Genomic DNA, 19,252 nt, shown 5'->3' on the forward strand with positions numbered 1-19,252 from the left:
AGAGACTCCTACTACTACTACTACTACGACTAGAGAGACTCCTACTACTACTACTACGACTAGAGAGACTCCTACTACTACGACTAGAGACTCCTACTACTACGACTAGAGACTCCTACGACTACGACTAGAGACTCCTACGACTACGACTAGAGACTCCTACGACTACGACTAGAGAGACTCCTACGACTAGAGAGACTCCTACGACTACGACTAGAGAGACTCCTACTACTACGACTAGAGAGACTCCTACTACTACGACTAGAGAGACTCCTACGACTACGACTAGAGAGACTCCTACTACTACGACTAGAGAGACTCCTACTACTACGACTAGAGAGACTCCTACTACTACTACTACTACGACTAGAGAGACTCCTACTACTACTACTACGACTAGAGAGACTCCTACTACTACTACTACGACTAGAGAGACTCCTACTACTACGACTAGAGACTCCTACTACTAGAGAGACTCCTACTACTACGACTAGAGACTCCTACTACTACGACTAGAGACTCCTACTACTACGACTAGAGACTCCTACTACTACGACTAGAGACTCCTACTACTACGACTAGAGACTCCTACTACTACGACTAGAGACTCCTACTACTACGACTAGAGAGACTACTACGACTAGAGAGACTACTACGACTAGAGAGACTACTACTACTACTACTACTACTACTACTACTACTACTACTACTACTACTACTACTACTACTACTACTACTACTACTACTACTACAACAGAGACATTCTAGAGTTTATTAGCTATTGAACGGGGTGTCTGTCACTTACTGCAGGATCCATTGAGGCTGGTGGTGAAGAATATGTTACTGTCCATCCCCCTGGAAACAGAGAAGATGACAAGCTGTCACCACACATTACTAGCCTTTGTAAACATTTATTTTAAGAAATGGAACTAGGCAAGTCAGTTAAGAACAAATTCTTATTTACAATGACAGCCTACCGGGGAACAGTGGGTTAACAACCTTGTTCAGAATGACAGATTTTATTTTACCTTGTCCACTTAGGGATTCGATCCAGCAACCTTTCGGTTACTTGCCCAACGCTCTAACCATTAGGCTACCTGCCGCTGTACCCAAACAAGTTTAGTTCCTAGTACAGCACCAAGATCACCGTTTTCAATGTATACTGGACTGATATAGTTTGGGACACACTGGTACAGTTGGAGATATGATGGAAGTTGAGACAGGCTGAAGAGACAAACAGCTGATCCTGCCGTCCTAATGGGACCTCGGTGACTTGCTTTATCGTCTTGGTTACAGTTTAAATCACACATTCCCTCCCACATTACATACTGTACAGCCATGCCCTTCTCAAATATCTACTTTGCTGTGTTTGTCTTCAAAAAGTATTGTCATGCCATAGTTAAGTTTGACCTATATTCCTGTGTTTCTACCCAGGTTGTGTCTTTAGGGACTGGGAGAAGAGGCTGGGTGGTGTGATGTCGCTGTGTGTGTGTGTGTGTGTGTGTGTGTGTGTGTGTACTGTACACTACTTGTGATGCTCTGGGTGTCGCAGCTCTAGAAAGTGAACCAGCGAGGGTAAACAAACACTCAACAGCTACTACTGACGCCCTTTCATCACAATGCAGGCAGAACCAGGAAATACCTCTACACAAAAATAGAGCTTCTGCAGGGTAGGGCTTGGCCCAGAGAACACATAGTCAAACACTAACTAACATAACTGGAATTCCAGTTTACTGCCTGCTTTTACAGTGTGTTTTACAGTGCTTATGGTGCCCTGATAACAGTCGGGGCAATATTGATGTTTATTTAGTATGTTTATTCAACATACTACATCTAAAAAACTAAATCAGCTAGCTTATTGGTCTATTCATAGAGATCCTATTAAATTACTAGAGGGACTAAACCCTCAAAGTTCCATAACTGGGTGAAAATGGCAGCCATCTTGGTCAGGTAGAAATCCAAAACCAGTCTAATTGGATTGAATGGCAGTAGAGGCATTGGTGATGCAATTCCTGCTTTTACTGATGCAGGACAATAAAAGTAAGGCAAGTGATGTAACACAAATTGTGTAATGGAATTATAGTCAACCTAGGATTTTGTCATAATTACAAATACAGTTTATACATGTTTTAAAAAACACATTTTCTATATAAATAGCCTCTAAAAAAATATATGTTAACACACCATAAATGTCTCAGATTTGGTTTTCTTGGAAAGCTGCAAGTGCTATTATATGATACAATATCAGTACTTGTTGCATTTACAACGTTATACAAAATAATACATATATTTGTGTCACAGTGAAATGTGTTATTTTACAGGGTCAGCCATAGTACGGCACCCCTGAAGCAAATTAGGGTTAAGTGTCTTGCACATGGGCACACTGACAGATTTTTCACCTTGTTGACTTGGGTTTTCAAACCAGCGACCTTTTAGTTACTGGCCCAATGCTCTAACCGCTAGGCTACCTGCCAGTCTAAATCCTATCATAAACTGATTCGAGCCAGTGTATGGCTGTGGATTGACTGCATTGTTAGAATGGAATGTTGGCAGTTAATTAGAAAAATGTATGGAATCATTCCTCTAAAACACATACAGCGCATTTATGGAATCATTCCTCTAGCTAACATACATACAGTGCAGATACATTCTTCACATTCATTGTTTTAAACAATATCTTAGCACAGCACTAGCAAAACGTGGTCGACCATCTCCCTGACCAATATGTCTGACCTTTGAACCATCATAAGAAGGTTCATCACCATTCTAGTATTCAAATTCTATGGGTTTATTCAATATACGACATCTACAACTAATCAGCTAGCTACCTGAGGGAGCAGAGGTCAAGCTGATATAATTCCAGCAAATCAACCACAGGGACTGAGCTGCAGTTAAGAGAGGGAATGAACATACAGTTCAGTCTACATAACAACAGTGGTCATTATAGGAACTGAAAACAGACCATGAGCAATGGGATAACTGGCTGCTAATAGATCCTAACTTTTACAAACTCTTACCCTGTGGGCAACCATGTAAGGATGGGTTCTTCTGCTACTGTACTATACATCTTTGCCCAAAGTTGATGTCTCTTTGCCCAAAGTTGATGTCTCTTTGCTATATATCTTTATCCAAAGTTGATGTCTCTTTGCTATATATCTTTACCCAAAGTTGATGTCTCTTACCATTTGAACAGACACACCATGTCGTGGATCTTCCTCCAGTTCTCTCCAAAGTCCTCTGACAGCCAGAGCTCGTTCTGTAAAGGGTTTAAAAGGGTATTAAAAATACATAAATTGGGCCTCCCGAGTGGCGCCAGCGGTCTAAGGCAATGCATCGCAGTGCTTGAGGCGTCACTACAGACCCGGGTTTGATCCCAGGGTGTCACAACCGGCCGTGATCGGGAGGCCCAGTGTCATCCGAGTTGGGGGATGGTTTGGCCCGGGGAGCTTTACTTGGCTCATTGCGCTCTTGTGGCGAGCCAGGCGCCTGCAGTATGACTTCGGTCGTCAGTTGAACAGTGTTTCTTCCGACACATTGGTGCGGCTGGCTTCCGGGTTAAGCAGGCGGGTGTTAAGGAGCGTGGTTTGGCGGGTCATGTTTCGGAGGACGCTTAACTCGACCTTTGCCTCCCGAGACCATTGGGGAGTTGCAGCAATGATAAGATAAAAAAAAAGGGCTAAAATAATAAAAATAAAAAATAAACTTTTGTTGCCATATTCACAACAAAATATATGGCCCCAATAATGTTCTCTCTAGTTTTGTTTTGATTCCCACAGCTTTACGCGCCAACTGACACATGTAGCCCTTTACACTCGTACCCGTATCCGGGTTGAAAATGTCAGATTTGGGCACTGATAAGCGCCTTCATTGGAATGCAGCGCCTGTACAGTAACATGACATCAGAGCCCTGGCTCTGTGCTTCACCCAGCTGTATGGGTTTAGACTGACAGACGTTCTGAACTGGAAACCACAACAAGTTACCCTCCATCCCTTCAGATAATTTAGCTACTTTTGCTAAAATGATTGTTGTCTGACTGGGGGGGGAATGCTGTAAATTAAGAGGACTTATATGTTATTTTGAAAGATGAGACGGTTTATAATAAAATACCGCTTTGATATCATACAAGCAAGCCAGACAACCGTGAGTCCATATATGCACTTCACATTTCCATATCATAAGAAACTCATGTCATATACACAGTGTCAACGTTTATGATCACCATGTTTGATGTACAGTTACAAGATGACCTGTCGTCATAGCCTGGGGTTGTTCTGAACAGAATGTGCCTGTGTTTATTGTGAAGAACATTTGCATTCAGGTGCGTTTTTCCACTGCATGACCTCTTTTCTATGTGCATCAACATTATGGTCCATTTCTTCTGAATTACCCTGTGAAAGCCTAACACTGTAAGATCATATTTTATAACTTAATCAAATCATGTTGGCAATAGATCAGACTTTCATATCATGACAACCTGACCCAAATTGCGATTTATAAAAAGGGACCATTTTTGGATTGCGTAAACAACAACAGTAATTGTGTGATGGCTGGGAAGCAGGGTTGTGTTCCAAACAAAACATCTACAAGTGTGCTTGCTCTAGTTCCTCAACGGCACAGCAAGTAGAGCTCCAAAAAGTACCTAATAGTTGAAGATTTGAATATGCTTTGGCACTGTGCACACTTTGGAGAGGTGTTAGCCATCTCACTTTTTTTGTCTTATGTTGCACCTTCTATAGAAACGTTTGTGGTCACACGCACATCCTTATGTTGCACCTACCCCACATTATCCAGACATCCTTATGTTGCACCTACCCCACATTATCCAGACATTCGTATCATGCTAATGAACGTATTCAGACCATTTTCAGATTTCTTTATCACGATGAAGGGAAAAAAAAGGACACTGCTCTTGATAGTATCACTGATATTTAATAAGCTTACGTGTAAGCATATAACCCCGGGCCACGTGTAAGCGTATAACCCCGGGCCACGTGTAAGCGTATAACCCCGGGCCACGTGTAAGCGTATAACCCCGGGCCACGTGTAAGCGTATAACCCCGGGCCACGTGTAAGCGTATAACCCCGGGCCACGTGTAAGCGTATAACCCCGGGCCACGTGTAAGCATAAGCTTATTAAATATCAGTGATACTATCAAGAGCAGTGTGCGGTTTCCCTTCTCCTTCATCTTGTTCTACTGTTGCCAGGCACCTGCAAAAAAGATTTCAAAAGGCACTCGCACATCTGAGCATTTTTTTAAATTTCTTTATCAACAAATGCAGTAAAAAGTACAGTAAATGTAAAATGTCCCCCCAAAAAATAAAGTGTAATGTTTGTATTCAATCTTGTGTCAGGTGAACTGTTGTGTCCTCACCTTTGGTCTAATCATTTTCCCATGATCTCCAAACTGTTCCCATTCAATTCATTTTCCCATGATCTCCAAACTGTTCCCATTCAATTGCTACCATGCTCATGTATACGTTTCTCATATTTCTTCTGTAAGAAACATTTCAATTTAGCTCTAAATAAAGTGATTTAGACAGAGAGGCTCTAAACAGCTTCTATCAACCCTGAGAGGTACATGATGAGGCTGACTAGACAACTGGTGTTGTAAAAGTACTGATAGGTTATGTGTGTCGATGGGTCTGGGTGTTAAGAGAATAATAATTTGTAGTACTCCTCACCCTCCACACGCCCCCCCCCTGACCCCCCCCCAGACTCACAGTGTTGCTGATAACCAGGAGTACGTTGGCATCTCTGGGGTTGTATGTGATCTGCATCAAAGGGTTGAAGGGAAGGTCCTGGTGTTCAAAGCTGTTCCCAAAGTCTTTGGAGATAAAGATACGAGATCCCAGGCTGCCAGACACATCACCTGTCAGGATCACCTGGGAGGAGCAGGACAGGCAAACCAAATGATGATATGTCCCATTGAACTCATAGAACGATTCTGAACATTGAACAGTGGTCTACAACATCACACGTCTTTTGATACATTAGGGAGATATAACATACTATAAGCCTTGATACGGGACAGTAAAGGTTCATACATGCATAGAAAACTAACAAGGTTATACCTGCAGTCTTTCAGTAAAGTGTTGCCATTAATTTCAGAAATTTGTCTTCTAGAACATGCCATTAACACGTAAGATAGTTCACAGGTTCTAAAAACACATCTTACCTTCCCAGAGTTCTCTGGTCCGATGGCGATGCCGAACTCTGTTCTGATGAAAGTGTTGTTGATGAGGTTTGTGACATCCTGGAACGACTTCCCATAGTTCTCACTGAGGAAGCAAACTTAATATTCAACAACTCAAATAATATCTGGCTATATTTTATCACAGAAAATCTTTGACACAACTGGTGATGAATCAGTCTGCTCTTACCTTCGATAGAGTTTGGACTGGGCGAATCTCAACATGAAGAATGGAACCTGGAATGTTGTCAAAGCCAGGATGACCTGTAGAGAACAAGTCTAGCTTTAGGACTGGCATAGAGCGCGCCCGTAAGGTCTGGCATAAAACCCCAGTAAGGTCTGGCATAGAACCCCTTGTAAGGTCCGGTATAGAACCCCTTGTAAGGTCCGGTATAGAACCCCTTGTACGGTCCGGTATAGAACCCCTTGTACGGTCCGGTATAGAACCCCTTGTACGGTCCGGTATAGAACCCCTTGTACGGTCCGGTATAGAACCCCTTGTACGGTCCGGTATAGAACACCAGTACGGTCCGGTATAGAACACCAGTACGGTCCGGTATAGAACACCAGTAAGGTCCGGTATAGAACACCAGTAAGGTCCGGTATAGAACACCAGTAAGGTCCGGTATAGAACCCCAGTACGGTCCGGTATAGAACCCCAGTACGGTCCGGTATAGAACCCCAGTACGGTCCGGTATAGAACACCAGTAAGGTCCGGTATAGAACACCAGTAAGGTCCGGTATAGAACACCAGTAAGGTCCGGTATAGAACACCAGTAAGGTCCGGTATAGAACACCAGTAAGGTCCGGTATAGAACACCAGTAAGGTCCGGTATAGAACACCAGTAAGGTCTACTACAGAACACCAGTAAGGTCTACTACAGAACACCAGTAAGGTCTACTATAGAACACCAGTAAGGTCTACTATAGAACACCAGTAAGGTCTACTATAGAACACCAGTAAGGTCTACTATAGAACACCAGTAAGGTCTGGTATAGAACACCAGTAAGGTCTACTATAGAACACCAGTAAGGTCTACTATAGAACACCAGTAAGGTCTGGTATAGAACACCAGTAAGGTCTGGTATAGAACACCAGTAAGGTCTACTATAGAACACCAGTAAGGTCTACTATAGAACACCAGTAAGGTCTACTATAGAACACCAGTAAGGTCTACTATAGAACACCAGTAAGGTCTACTATAGAACACCAGTAAGGTCTGGTATAGAACACCAGTAAGGTCTACTATAGAACACCAGTAAGGATAGTTATACAACACTTCATTCCATCTATAAGTTTGAGACTCTGGTTTGACATAACGATCATTTAGTTATATCAGTACGTAATAGGGACAGAATGGAACACCAAACTCACCCCGGTGGAGTCTCCAACCCAGGCCAGTGACACGGACCCACTCAGGTCATTGAAGGAAAACTGAGAGGAAAAGAGAGAAAAGCAGACACGTTCTGTTTATTGTTCACAGACTGATATCCATCACAACATCATGTATAACATCATGTGTAAGCCATCACATTACTCATGCAGTGTGTGAGTCATCCAGAAATGGTTTCATTCATACATGACCTTAAATACTAGCAGCAGTGGGTCTGATAATGTAGGCCTCATAAAGTAATAAAGGAAATTGCAATAAAGTAATTCCCCTAATCTGACTGTGTTCACATGCCAGTAGCATCTTTTCAACCAGCCGTGAAGCTAATGCTGTACCATACCTCTCCCTCGCCCAACCTAGTGCTGTACCATACCTCTCCCTCTCCCAACCTAGTGCTGTACCATACCTCTCCCTCTCCCTACCTAATGCTGTAACATACCTCTACCTCTCCCTACCTAGTGCTGTACCATACCTCTCCCTCCCTAATGCTGTACCATACCTCTCCCTCCCTAATGCTGTACCATACCTCTCCCTCCCTAATGCTGTACCATACCTCTCCCTCCCTAATGCTGTACCATACCTCTCCCTCCCTAATGCTGTACCATACCTCTCCCAAACTAATGCTGTACCATACCTCTCCCAAACTAATGCTGTACCATACCTCTCCCTCTCCCTACCTAATGCTGTACCATACCTCTCCCTCTCCCTACCTAATGCTGTACCATACCTCTCCCTCTCCCTACCTAATGCTGTACCATACCTCTCCCTCTCCCAACCTAATGCTGTACCATGCCTCTCCCTCTCCCAACCTAATGCTGTACCATACCTCTCCCTCTCCCAACCTAGTGCTGTACCATACCTCTCCCTCTCCCTCTCCCAACCTAGTGCTGTACCATACCTCTCCCAACCTAGTGCTGTACCATACCGCTCCCTCTCCCAACCTAGTGCTGTACCATACCTCTCCCTCTCCCAACCTAGTGCTGTACCATACCTCTCCCTCTCCCAACCTAGTGCTGTACCATACCTCTCCCTCTCCCAACCTAGTGCTGTACCATACCTCTCCCTCTCCCAACCTAGTGCTGTACCATACCTCTCCCAACCTAGTGCTGTACCATACCTCTCCCAACCTAGTGCTGTACCATACCTCTCCCAACCTAGTGCTGTACCATACCTCTCCCTCTCCCAACCTAGTGCTGTACCATACCTCTCCCTCTCCCAACCTAGTGCTGTACCATACCTCTCCCTCTCCCAACCTAATGATGTACCATCCCTCTATCTCTCCCAACCTAGTGCTGTACAATGCCTCTCCCTCTCCCAACCTAATGCTGTACCATACCTCTCCCAACCTAATGCTGTACCATACCTCTCCCTCTCCCAACCTAGTGCTGTACAATGCCTCTCCCAACCTAATACTGTACCATACCTCTCCCAACCTAATGCTGTACCATACCTCTCCCTCTCCCAACCTAATGCTGTACCATACCTCTCCCAACCTAATGCTGTACCATACCTCTCCCTCTCCCAACCAAGTGCTGTACCATACCTCTCCCTCTCCCAACCTAATGCTGTACCATACCTCTCCCAACCTAGTGCTGTACCATACCTCTCCCAACCTAGTGCTGTACCATACCTCTCCCTCTCCCAACGTAATGCTGTACCATAACTCTCCCACTCCCAACCTAGTGCAGTACCATACCTCTCCCTCTCCCAACCTAGTTCTGTACCATACCTCTCCCTCTCCCAACCTAGTGCTGTACCATACCTCTCCCTCTCCCAACCTAGTGCTGTACCATACCTCTCCCAACCTAGTGCTGTACCATACCTCTCCCTCTCCCAACCTAGTGCAGTACCATACCTCTCCCTCTCCCAACCTAGTGCTGTACCATACCTCTCCCTCTCCCAACCTAGTGCTGTACCATACCTCTCCCTCTCCCAACCTAGTGCTGTACCATACCTCTCCCTCTCCCAACCTAGTGCTGTACCATACCTCTCCCTCTCCCAACCTAGTGCTGTACCATACCTCTCCCAACCTAGTGCTGTACCATACCTCTCCCTCTCCCAACGTAATGCTGTACCATACCTCTCCCACTCCCAACCTAATGCAGTACCATACCTCTCCCTCTCCCAACCTAGTTCTGTACCATACCTCTCCCAACCTAGTGCTGTACCATACCTCTCCCAACCTAGTGCTGTACCATACCTCTCCCTCTCCCTCTCCCAACCTAATGCTGTACCATACCTCTCCATCTCCCAACCTAATGCTGTACCATACCTCTCCCAACCTAATGCTGTACCATACCTCTCCCTCTCCCAACCTAGTGCTGTACCATACCTCTCCCTCTCCCAACCTAGTTCTGTACCATACCTCTCCCTCTCCCAACCTAATGCTGTACCATACCTCTCCCTCTCCCAACCTAATGCTGTACCATACCTCTCCCAACCTAGTGCTGTACCATACCTCTCCCTCTCCCAACCTAGTGCTGTACCATACCTCTCCCAACCTAGTGCTGTACCATACCTCTCCCTCTCACAACCTAATGCTGTACCATACCTCTCCCAACCCAATGCTGCACCATACCTCTCCCTCTCCCAACCTAATGCTGCACCATACCTCTCCCTCTCCCAACCTAATGCTGCACCATACCTCTCCCTCTCCCAACCTAGTGCTGTACCATACCTCTCCCAACCTAGTGCTGTACAATACCTCTCCCTCTCCCAACCTAATGCTGTACCATGCCTCTCCCTCTCCCAACCTAATGCTGTACCATACCTCTTCCAACCTAATGCTGTACCATACCTCTCCCAACCTAATGCTGTACCATACCTCTCTCTCTCCCAACCTAGTGCTGTACCATACCTCTTCCTCTCCCAACCTAGTGCTGTACCATACCTCTTCCTCTCCCAACCTAGTGCTGTACCATACCTCTTCCAACCTAATGCTGTACCATACCTCTCCCAACCTAATGCTGTACCATACCTCTCCCAACCTAATGCTGTACCATACCTCTCCCTCTCCCAACCTAGTGCTGTACCATACCTCTCCCTCTCCCAACCTAGTGCTGTACCATACCTCTCCCAACCTAATGCTGTACCATACCTCTCCCAACCTAATGCTGTACCATACCTCTCTCTCTCCCAACCTAGTGCTGTACCATACCTCTTCCTCTCCCAACCTAGTGCTGTACCATACCTCTTCCTCTCCCAACCTAGTGCTGTACCATACCTCTTCCTCTCCCAACCTAGTGCTGTACCATACCTCTTCCAACCTAATGCTGTACCATACCTCTCCCAACCTAATGCTGTACCATACCTCTCCCAACCTAATGCTGTACCATACCTCTCCCTCTCCCAACCTAGTGCTGTACCATACCTCTCCCTCTCCCAACCTAGTGCTGTACCATACCTCTCCCTCTCCCAACCTAGTGCTGTACCATACCTCTCCCAACCTAGTGCTGTACCATACCTCTCCCAACCTAGTGCTGTACCATACCTCTCCCAACCTAGTGCTGTACCATACCTCTCCCTCTCCCAAACTAATGCTGTACCATACCTCTCCCAACCTAGTGCTGTACCATACCTCTCCCTCTCCCAACCTAGTGCTGTACCATACCTCTCCCTCTCCCAAACTAATGCTGTACCATACCTCTCCCTCTCCCAAACTAATGCTGTACCATACCTCTCCCTCTCCCAACCTAGTGCTGTACCATACCTCTCCCAACCTAGTGCTGTACCATACCTCTCCCTCTCCCAACCTAGTGCTGTACCATGCCCCTCCCTCTCCCAACCAAGGGATGTACAATACCTCTCCCTCTCCCAAGCTAGTGCTGTACCATGCCTCTCCCTCTCCCAACCTAGTGCTGTACCATGCCTCTCCCTCTCCCAACCTAATGCTGTACCATACCTCTCCCTCTCCCAACCTAATGCTGTACCATACCTCTCCCAACCTAGTGCTGTACAATACCTCTCCCTCTCCCAAGCTAGTGCTGTACCATAACTCTCCCTCTCCCAACCTAGTGCTGTACCATACCTCTCCCAACCTAGTGCTGTACAATACCTCTCCCTCTCCCAACCTAGTGCTGTACCATACCTCTCCCTCTCCCAACCTAGTGCTGTACCATGCCCCTCCCTCTCCCAACCAAGGGATGTACAATACCTCTCCCTCTCCCAAGCTTGTGCTGTACCATGCCTCTCCCAACCTAGTGCTGTACCATGCCTCTCCCTCTCCCAACCTAGTGCTGTACCATGCCTCTCCCTCTCCCAACCTAGTGCTGTACCATGCCTCTCCCTCTCCCAACCTAGTGCTGTACAATACCTCTCCCTCTCCCAACCTAGTGCTGTACCATACCTCTCCCTCTCCCAACCTAGTGCTGTACAATACCTCTCCCTCTCCCAACCTTGTTCTGTACCATACCTCTCCCTCTCCCAACCTAACGCTGTAAAATACCTCTCCCTCTCCCAACCTAGTGCTGTACCATACCTCTCCCTCTCCCAAACTAGTGCTGTACCATACCTCTCCCTACCTAATGCTGTACCATACCTCTCCCTACCTAATGCTGTACCATACCTCTCCCTCTCCCAACCTAGTTCTGTACCATACCTCTCCCTACCTAATGCTGTACCATACCTCTCCCTCTCCCAACCTAGTGCTGTACAATACCTCTCCCTCTCCCAACCTTGTGCTGTACCATACCTCTCCCTCTCCAACCTAGTTCTGTACCATACCTCTCCCTCTCCCAACCTAACGCTGTAAAATACCTCTCCCTCTCCCAACCTAGTGCTGTACCATACCTCTCCCTCTCCCAACCTAGTGCTGTACCATACCTCTCCCTACCTAATGCTGTACCATACCTCTCCCTCTCCCAACCTAGTGCTGTACCATACCTCTCCCTCTCCCAACCTAGTGCTGTACCATACCTCTCCCTCTCCCAACCTAGTGCTGTACCATACCTCTCCCAACCTAGTGCGTACCATACCTCTCCCTACCTAGTGCTGTACCATACCGCTCCCTCTCCCAACCTAGTGCTGTACCATACCTCTCCCTCTCCCAACCTAGTGCTGTACCATACCTCTCCCTCTCCCAACCTAGTGCTGTACCATACCTCTCCCTCTCCCAACCTAGTGCTGTACCATACCTCTCCCAACCTAGTGCTGTACCATACCTCTCCCAACCTAGTGCTGTACCATACCTCTCCCAACCTAGTGCTGTACCATACCTCTCCCAACCTAGTGCTGTACCATACCTCTCCCAACCTAGTGCTGTACCATACCTCTCCCAACCTAGTGCTGTACCATACCTCTCCCTCTCCCAACCTAGTGCTGTACCATACCTCTCCCTCTCCCAACCTAATGATGTACCATCCCTCTCTCTCTCCCAACCTAGTGCTGTACCATACCTCTCCCTCTCCCAACCTAATGATGTACCATCCCTCTCTCTCTCCCAACCTAGTGCTGTACCATACCTCTCCCTCTCCCAACCTAATGATGTACCATCCCTCTCTCTCTCCCAACCTAGTGCTGTACCATACCTCTCCCTCTCCCAACCTAGTGCTGTACCATACCTCTCCCGACCTAGTGCTGTACCATACCTCTCCCAACCTAGTGCTGTACCATACCTCTCCCAACCTAATGCTGTACCATACATCTCCCTCTCCCAACCTAATGCTGTACCATACCTCTCCCAACCTAATGCTGTACCATACCTCTCCCAACCTAATGCTGTACCATACCTCTCCCTCTCCCAACCTAGTGCTGTACCATACCTCTCCCTCTCCCAACCTAGTGCTGTACCATGCCTCTCCCAACCTAATGCTGTACCATACCTCTCCCAACCTAATGCTGTACCATACCTCTCCCTCTCCCAACCTAATGCTGTACCATACCTCTCCCTCTCCCAACCTAATGCTGTACCATACCTCTCCCAACCTAGTGCTGTACCATACCGCTCCCTCTCCCAACCTAGTGCTGTACCATACCTCTCCCTCTCCCAACCTAATGCTGTACCATACCTCTCCCAACCTAATGCTGTACCATACCTCTCCCAACCTAATGCTGTACCATACCTCTCCCAACCTAGTGCTGTACCATACCGCTCCCTCTCCCAACCTAGTGCTGTACCATACCTCTCCCAACCTAGTGCTGTACCATACCTCTCCCTCTCCCAACCTAGTGCTGTACCATACCTCTCCCTCTCCCAACGTAATGCTGTACCATACCTCTCCCACTCCCAACCTAATGCTGTACCATACCTCTCCCACTCCCAACCTAATGCTGTACCATACCTCTCCCACTCCCAACCTAGTGCTGTACCATACCTCTCCCTCTCCCAACCTAGTTCTGTACCATACCTCTCCCTCTGCCAACCTAATGCTGTACCATACCTCTCCCAACCTAGTGCTGTACCATACCTCTCCCAACCTAGTGCTGTACCATGCCTCTCCCAACCTAATGCTGTACCATACCTTTCCCTCTCCCAACCTAATGCTGTACCATACCTCTCCCAACCTAGTGCTGTACCATACCGCTCCCTCTCCCAACCTAATGCTGTACCATACCTCTCCCAACCTAGTGCTGTACCATACCTCTCCCAACCTAGTGCTGTACCATACCTCTCCCTCTCCCTCTCCCAACCTAATGCTGTACCATACCTCTCCATCTCCCAACCTAATGCTGTACCATACCTCTCCCAACCTAATGCTGTACCATACCTCTCCCTCTCCCAACCTAGTGCTGTACCATACCTCTCCCTCTCCCAACCTAGTTCTGTACCATACCTCTCCCTCTCCCAACCTAGTTCTGTACCATACCTCTCCCTCTCCCAACCTAATGCTGTACCATACCTCTCCCAACCTAGTGCTGTACCATACCTCTCCCTCTCCCAACCTAGTGCTGTACCATACCTCTCCCTCTCCCAACCTAATGCTGTACCATACCTCTCCCAACCCAATACTGTACCATACCTCTCCCAACCTAATGCTGTACCATACCTCTCCCTCTCCCAACCTAGTGCTGTACCATACCTCTCCCTCTCCAAACCTAGTTCTGTACCATACCTCTCCCTCTCCCAACCTAATGCTGTACCATACTTCTCCCAACCTAGTGCTGTACCATACCTCTCCCTCTCGCAACCTAGTGCTGTACCATACCTCTCCCTCTCCCAACCTAATGCTGTACCATACCTCTCCCAACCCAATGCTGTACCATACCTCTCACAACCTAATGCTGCACCATACCTCTCCCTCTCCCAACATAATGCTGCACCATACCTCTCCCTCTCCCAACCTAGTGCTGTACCATGCCTCTCCCAACCTAATGCTGTACCATACCTTTCCCTCTCCCAACCTAATGCTGTACCATACCTCTCCCAACCTAGTGCTGTACCATACCGCTCCCTCTCCCAACCTAGTGCTGTACCATACCTCTCCCTCTCCCAACCTAATGCTGTACCATACCTCTCCCTCTCCCTCTCCCAACCTAATGCTGTACCATACCTCTCCATCTCCCAACCTAATGCTGTACCATACCTCTCCCAACCTAATGCTGTACCATACCTCTCCCTCTCCCAACCTAGTGCTGTACCATACCTCTCCCTCTCCCAACCTAGTTCTGTACCATACCTCCCCCTCTCCCAACCTAATGCTGTACCATACCTCTCCCAACCTAGTGCTGTACCATACCTCTCCCTCTCCCAACCTAGTGCTGTACCATACCTCTCCCTCTCCCAACCTAATGCTGTACCATACCTCTCCCAACCCAATGCTGTACCATACCTCTCCCAACCTAATGCTGTACCATACCTCTCCCTCTCCCAACCTAGTTCTGTACCATACCTCTCCCTCTCCCAACCTAATGCTGTACCATACTTCTCCCAACCTAGTGCTGTACCATACCTCTCCCTCTCGCAACCTAGTGCTGTACCATACCTCTCCCTCTCCCAACCTAATGCTGTACCATACCTCTCACAACCTAATGCTGCACCATACCTCTCCCTCTCCCAACCTAATGCTGCACCATACCTCTCCCTCTCCCAACCTAGTGCTGTACCATGCCTCTCCCAACCTAATGCTGTACCATACCTCTCCCTCTCCCAACCTAGTTCTGTACCATACCTCTCCCTCTCCCAACCTAATGCTGTACCATACTTCTCCCAACCTAGTGCTGTACCATACCTCTCCCTCTCGCAACCTAGTGCTGTACCATACCTCTCCCTCTCCCAACCTAATGCTGTACCATACCTCTCACAACCTAATGCTGCACCATACCTCTCCCTCTCCCAACCTAATGCTGCACCATACCTCTCCCTCTCCCAACCTAGTGCTGTACCATGCCTCTCCCAACCTAATGCTGTACCATACCTTTCCCTCTCCCAACCTAATGCTGTACCATACCTCTCCCAACCTAGTGCTGTACCATACCGCTCCCTCTCCCAACCTAGTGCTGTACCATACCTCTCCCAACCTAATGCTGTACCATACCTCTCCCTCTCCCAACCTAATGCTGTACCATACCTCTCCCTCTCCCAACCTAATGCTGTACCATACCTCTCCCAACCTAATGCTGTACCATGCCTCTCCCTCTCCCAACCTAATGCTGTACAATGCCTCTCCCTCTCCCAACCTAGTGCTGTAACATACCTCTCCCAACCTAGTGCTGTACAATACCTCTCCCTCTCCCAACCTAATGCTGTACCATGCCTCTCCCACTCCCAACCTAATGCTGTACCATACCTCTCCCACTCCCAACCTAATGCTGTACCATACCTCTCCCAACCTAATGCTGTACCATACCTCTCCCACTCCCAACCTAGTGCAGTACCATACCTCTCCCTCTCCCAACCTAGTTCTGTACCATACCTCTCCCTCTCCCAACCTAATGCTGTACCATACCTCTCCCAACCTAGTGCTGTACCATACCTCTCCCAACCTAGTGCTGTACCATACCTCTCCCTCTCCCTCTCCCAACCTAATGCTGTACCATACCTCTCCCTCTCCCAACCTAATGCTGTACCATACCTCTCCCAACCTAGTGCTGTACCATACCTCTCCCAACCTAATGCTGTACCATGCCTCTCCCTCTCCCAACCTAATGCTGTACAATGCCTCTCCCTCTCCCAACCTAGTGCTGTAACATACCTCTCCCAACCTAGTGCTGTACAATACCTCTCCCTCTCCCAACCTAATGCTGTACCATGCCTCTCCCACTCCCAACCTAGTGCAGTACCATACCTCTCCCTCTCCCAACCTAGTTCTGTACCATACCTCTCCCTCTCCCAACCTAATGCTGTACCATACCTCTCCCAACCTAGTGCTGTACCATACCTCTCCCAACCTAGTGCTGTACCATACCTCTCCCTCTCCCTCTCCCAACCTAGTGCTGTACCATACCTCTCCCTCTCCCAACCTAGTGCTGTACCATACCTCTCCCTCTCCCAACCTAGTTCTGTACCATACCTTTCCCTCTCCCAACCTAATGCTGTACCATACCTCTCCCAACCTAGTGCTGTACCATTCCTCTCCCTCTCCCAACCTAGTGCTGTACCATACCTCTCCCTCTCCCAACCTAGTGCTGTACCATACCTCTCCCTCTCACAACCTAATGCTGTACCATACCTCTCCCAACCCAATGCTGTACCATACCTCTCACAACCTAATGCTGCACCATACCTCTCCCTCTCCCAACCTAATGCTGCACCATACCTCTCCCTCTCCCAACCTAGTGCTGTACCATACCTCTCCCAACCTAGTCCTGTACAATACCTCTCCCTCTCCCAACCTAATGCTGTACCATGCCTCTCCCTCTCCCAACCTAATGCTGTACCATACCTCTTCCAACCTAATGCTGTACCATACCTCTCCCAACCTAATGCTGTACCATACCTCTCTCTCTCCCAACCTAGTGCTGTACCATACCTCTTCCTCTCCCAACCTAGTGCTGTACCATACCTCTTCAAACCTAATGCTGTACCATACCTCTCCCAACCTAATGCTGTACCATACCTCTCCCAACCTAATGCTGTACCATACCTCTCCCAACCTAATGCTGTACCATACCTCTCCCTCTCCCAACCTAGTGCTGTACCATACCTCTCCCTCTCCCAACCTAGTGCTGTACCATACCTCTACCAACCTAGTGCTGTACCATACCTCTCCCAACCTAGTGCTGTACCATACCTCTCCCAACCTAGTGCTGTACCATACCTCTCCCAACCTAGTGCTGTACCATACCTCTCCCTCTCCCAACCTAGTGCTGTACCATACCTCTCCCTCTCCCAAACTAATGCTGTACCATACCTCTCCATCTCCCAAACTAATGCTGTACCATACCTCTCCCTCTCCCAACCTAGTGCTGTACCATACCTCTCCCAACCTAGTGCTGTACCATACCTCTCCCTCTCCCAAGCTAGTGCTGTACCATGCCTCTCCCTCTCCCAACCTAGTGCTGTACCATGCCTCTCCCTCTCCCAACCTAGTGCTGTACCATGCCTCTCCCTCTCCCAACCTAATGCTGTACCATACCTCTCCCTCTCCCAACCTAATGCTGTACCATACCTCTCCCAACCTAGTGCTGTACAATACCTCTCCCTCTCCCAAGCTAGTGCTGTACCATAACTCTCCCTCTCCCAACCTAGTGCTGTACCATACCTCTCCCAACCTAGTGCTGTACAATACCTCTCCCTCTCCCAACCTAGTGCTGTACCATACCTCTCCCTCTCCCAACCTAGTGCTGTAACATACCTCTCCCAACCTAGTGCTGTACAATACCTCTCCCTCTCCCAACCTAATGCTGTACCATGCCTCTCCCACTCCCAACCTAGTGCAGTACCATACCTCTCCCTCTCCCAACCTAGTTCTGTACCATACCTCTCCCTCTCCCAACCTAATGCTGTACCATACCTCTCCCAACCTAGTGCTGTACCATACCTCTCCCAACCTAGTGCTGTACCATACCTCTCCCTCTCCCTCTCCCAACCTAGTGCTGTACCATACCTCTCCCTCTCCCAACCTAGTGCTGTACCATACCTCTCCCTCTCCCAACCTAGTTCTGTACCATACCTTTCCCTCTCCCAACCTAATGCTGTACCATACCTCTCCCAACCTAGTGCTGTACCATTCCTCTCCCTCTCCCAACCTAGTGCTGTACCATACCTCTCCCTCTCCCAACCTAGTGCTGTACCATACCTCTCCCTCTCACAACCTAATGCTGTACCATACCTCTCCCAACCCAATGCTGTACCATACCTCTCACAACCTAATGCTGCACCATACCTCTCCCTCTCCCAACCTAATGCTGCACCATACCTCTCCCTCTCCCAACCTAGTGCTGTACCATACCTCTCCCAACCTAGTCCTGTACAATACCTCTCCCTCTCCCAACCTAATGCTGTACCATGCCTCTCCCTCTCCCAACCTAATGCTGTACCATACCTCTTCCAACCTAATGCTGTACCATACCTCTCCCAACCTAATGCTGTACCATACCTCTCTCTCTCCCAACCTAGTGCTGTACCATACCTCTTCCTCTCCCAACCTAGTGCTGTACCATACCTCTTCAAACCTAATGCTGTACCATACCTCTCCCAACCTAATGCTGTACCATACCTCTCCCAACCTAATGCTGTACCATACCTCTCCCAACCTAATGCTGTACCATACCTCTCCCTCTCCCAACCTAGT

At 48.1% G+C, this 19,252-nt stretch overlaps 1 protein-coding gene across 1 annotated transcript in view; it reads right to left on the reverse strand.

Annotated features, from left to right (window-relative positions):
* Positions 1 to 19,252, reverse strand: part of LOC106572865 (sortilin) — a 95,552-nt gene that overhangs the window by 14,154 nt on the left and 62,146 nt on the right. The window contains exons 2-7 of the mRNA XM_014147408.2: positions 7,568 to 7,627; positions 6,383 to 6,456; positions 6,178 to 6,280; positions 5,723 to 5,884; positions 3,183 to 3,256; positions 806 to 855 (exon numbers count right to left, since the gene is read on the reverse strand). Of these exons, the coding sequence (XP_014002883.1) occupies positions 806 to 855; positions 3,183 to 3,256; positions 5,723 to 5,884; positions 6,178 to 6,280; positions 6,383 to 6,456; positions 7,568 to 7,627 (523 nt within the window). The remainder of the gene's footprint in view (positions 1 to 805; positions 856 to 3,182; positions 3,257 to 5,722; positions 5,885 to 6,177; positions 6,281 to 6,382; positions 6,457 to 7,567; positions 7,628 to 19,252) is intronic.

The sequence above is a fragment of the Salmo salar genome, chromosome ssa15, assembly GCF_905237065.1.
Source record: "Salmo salar chromosome ssa15, Ssal_v3.1, whole genome shotgun sequence".
Classification (NCBI taxonomy): Eukaryota; Metazoa; Chordata; class Actinopteri; order Salmoniformes; family Salmonidae; genus Salmo; species Salmo salar.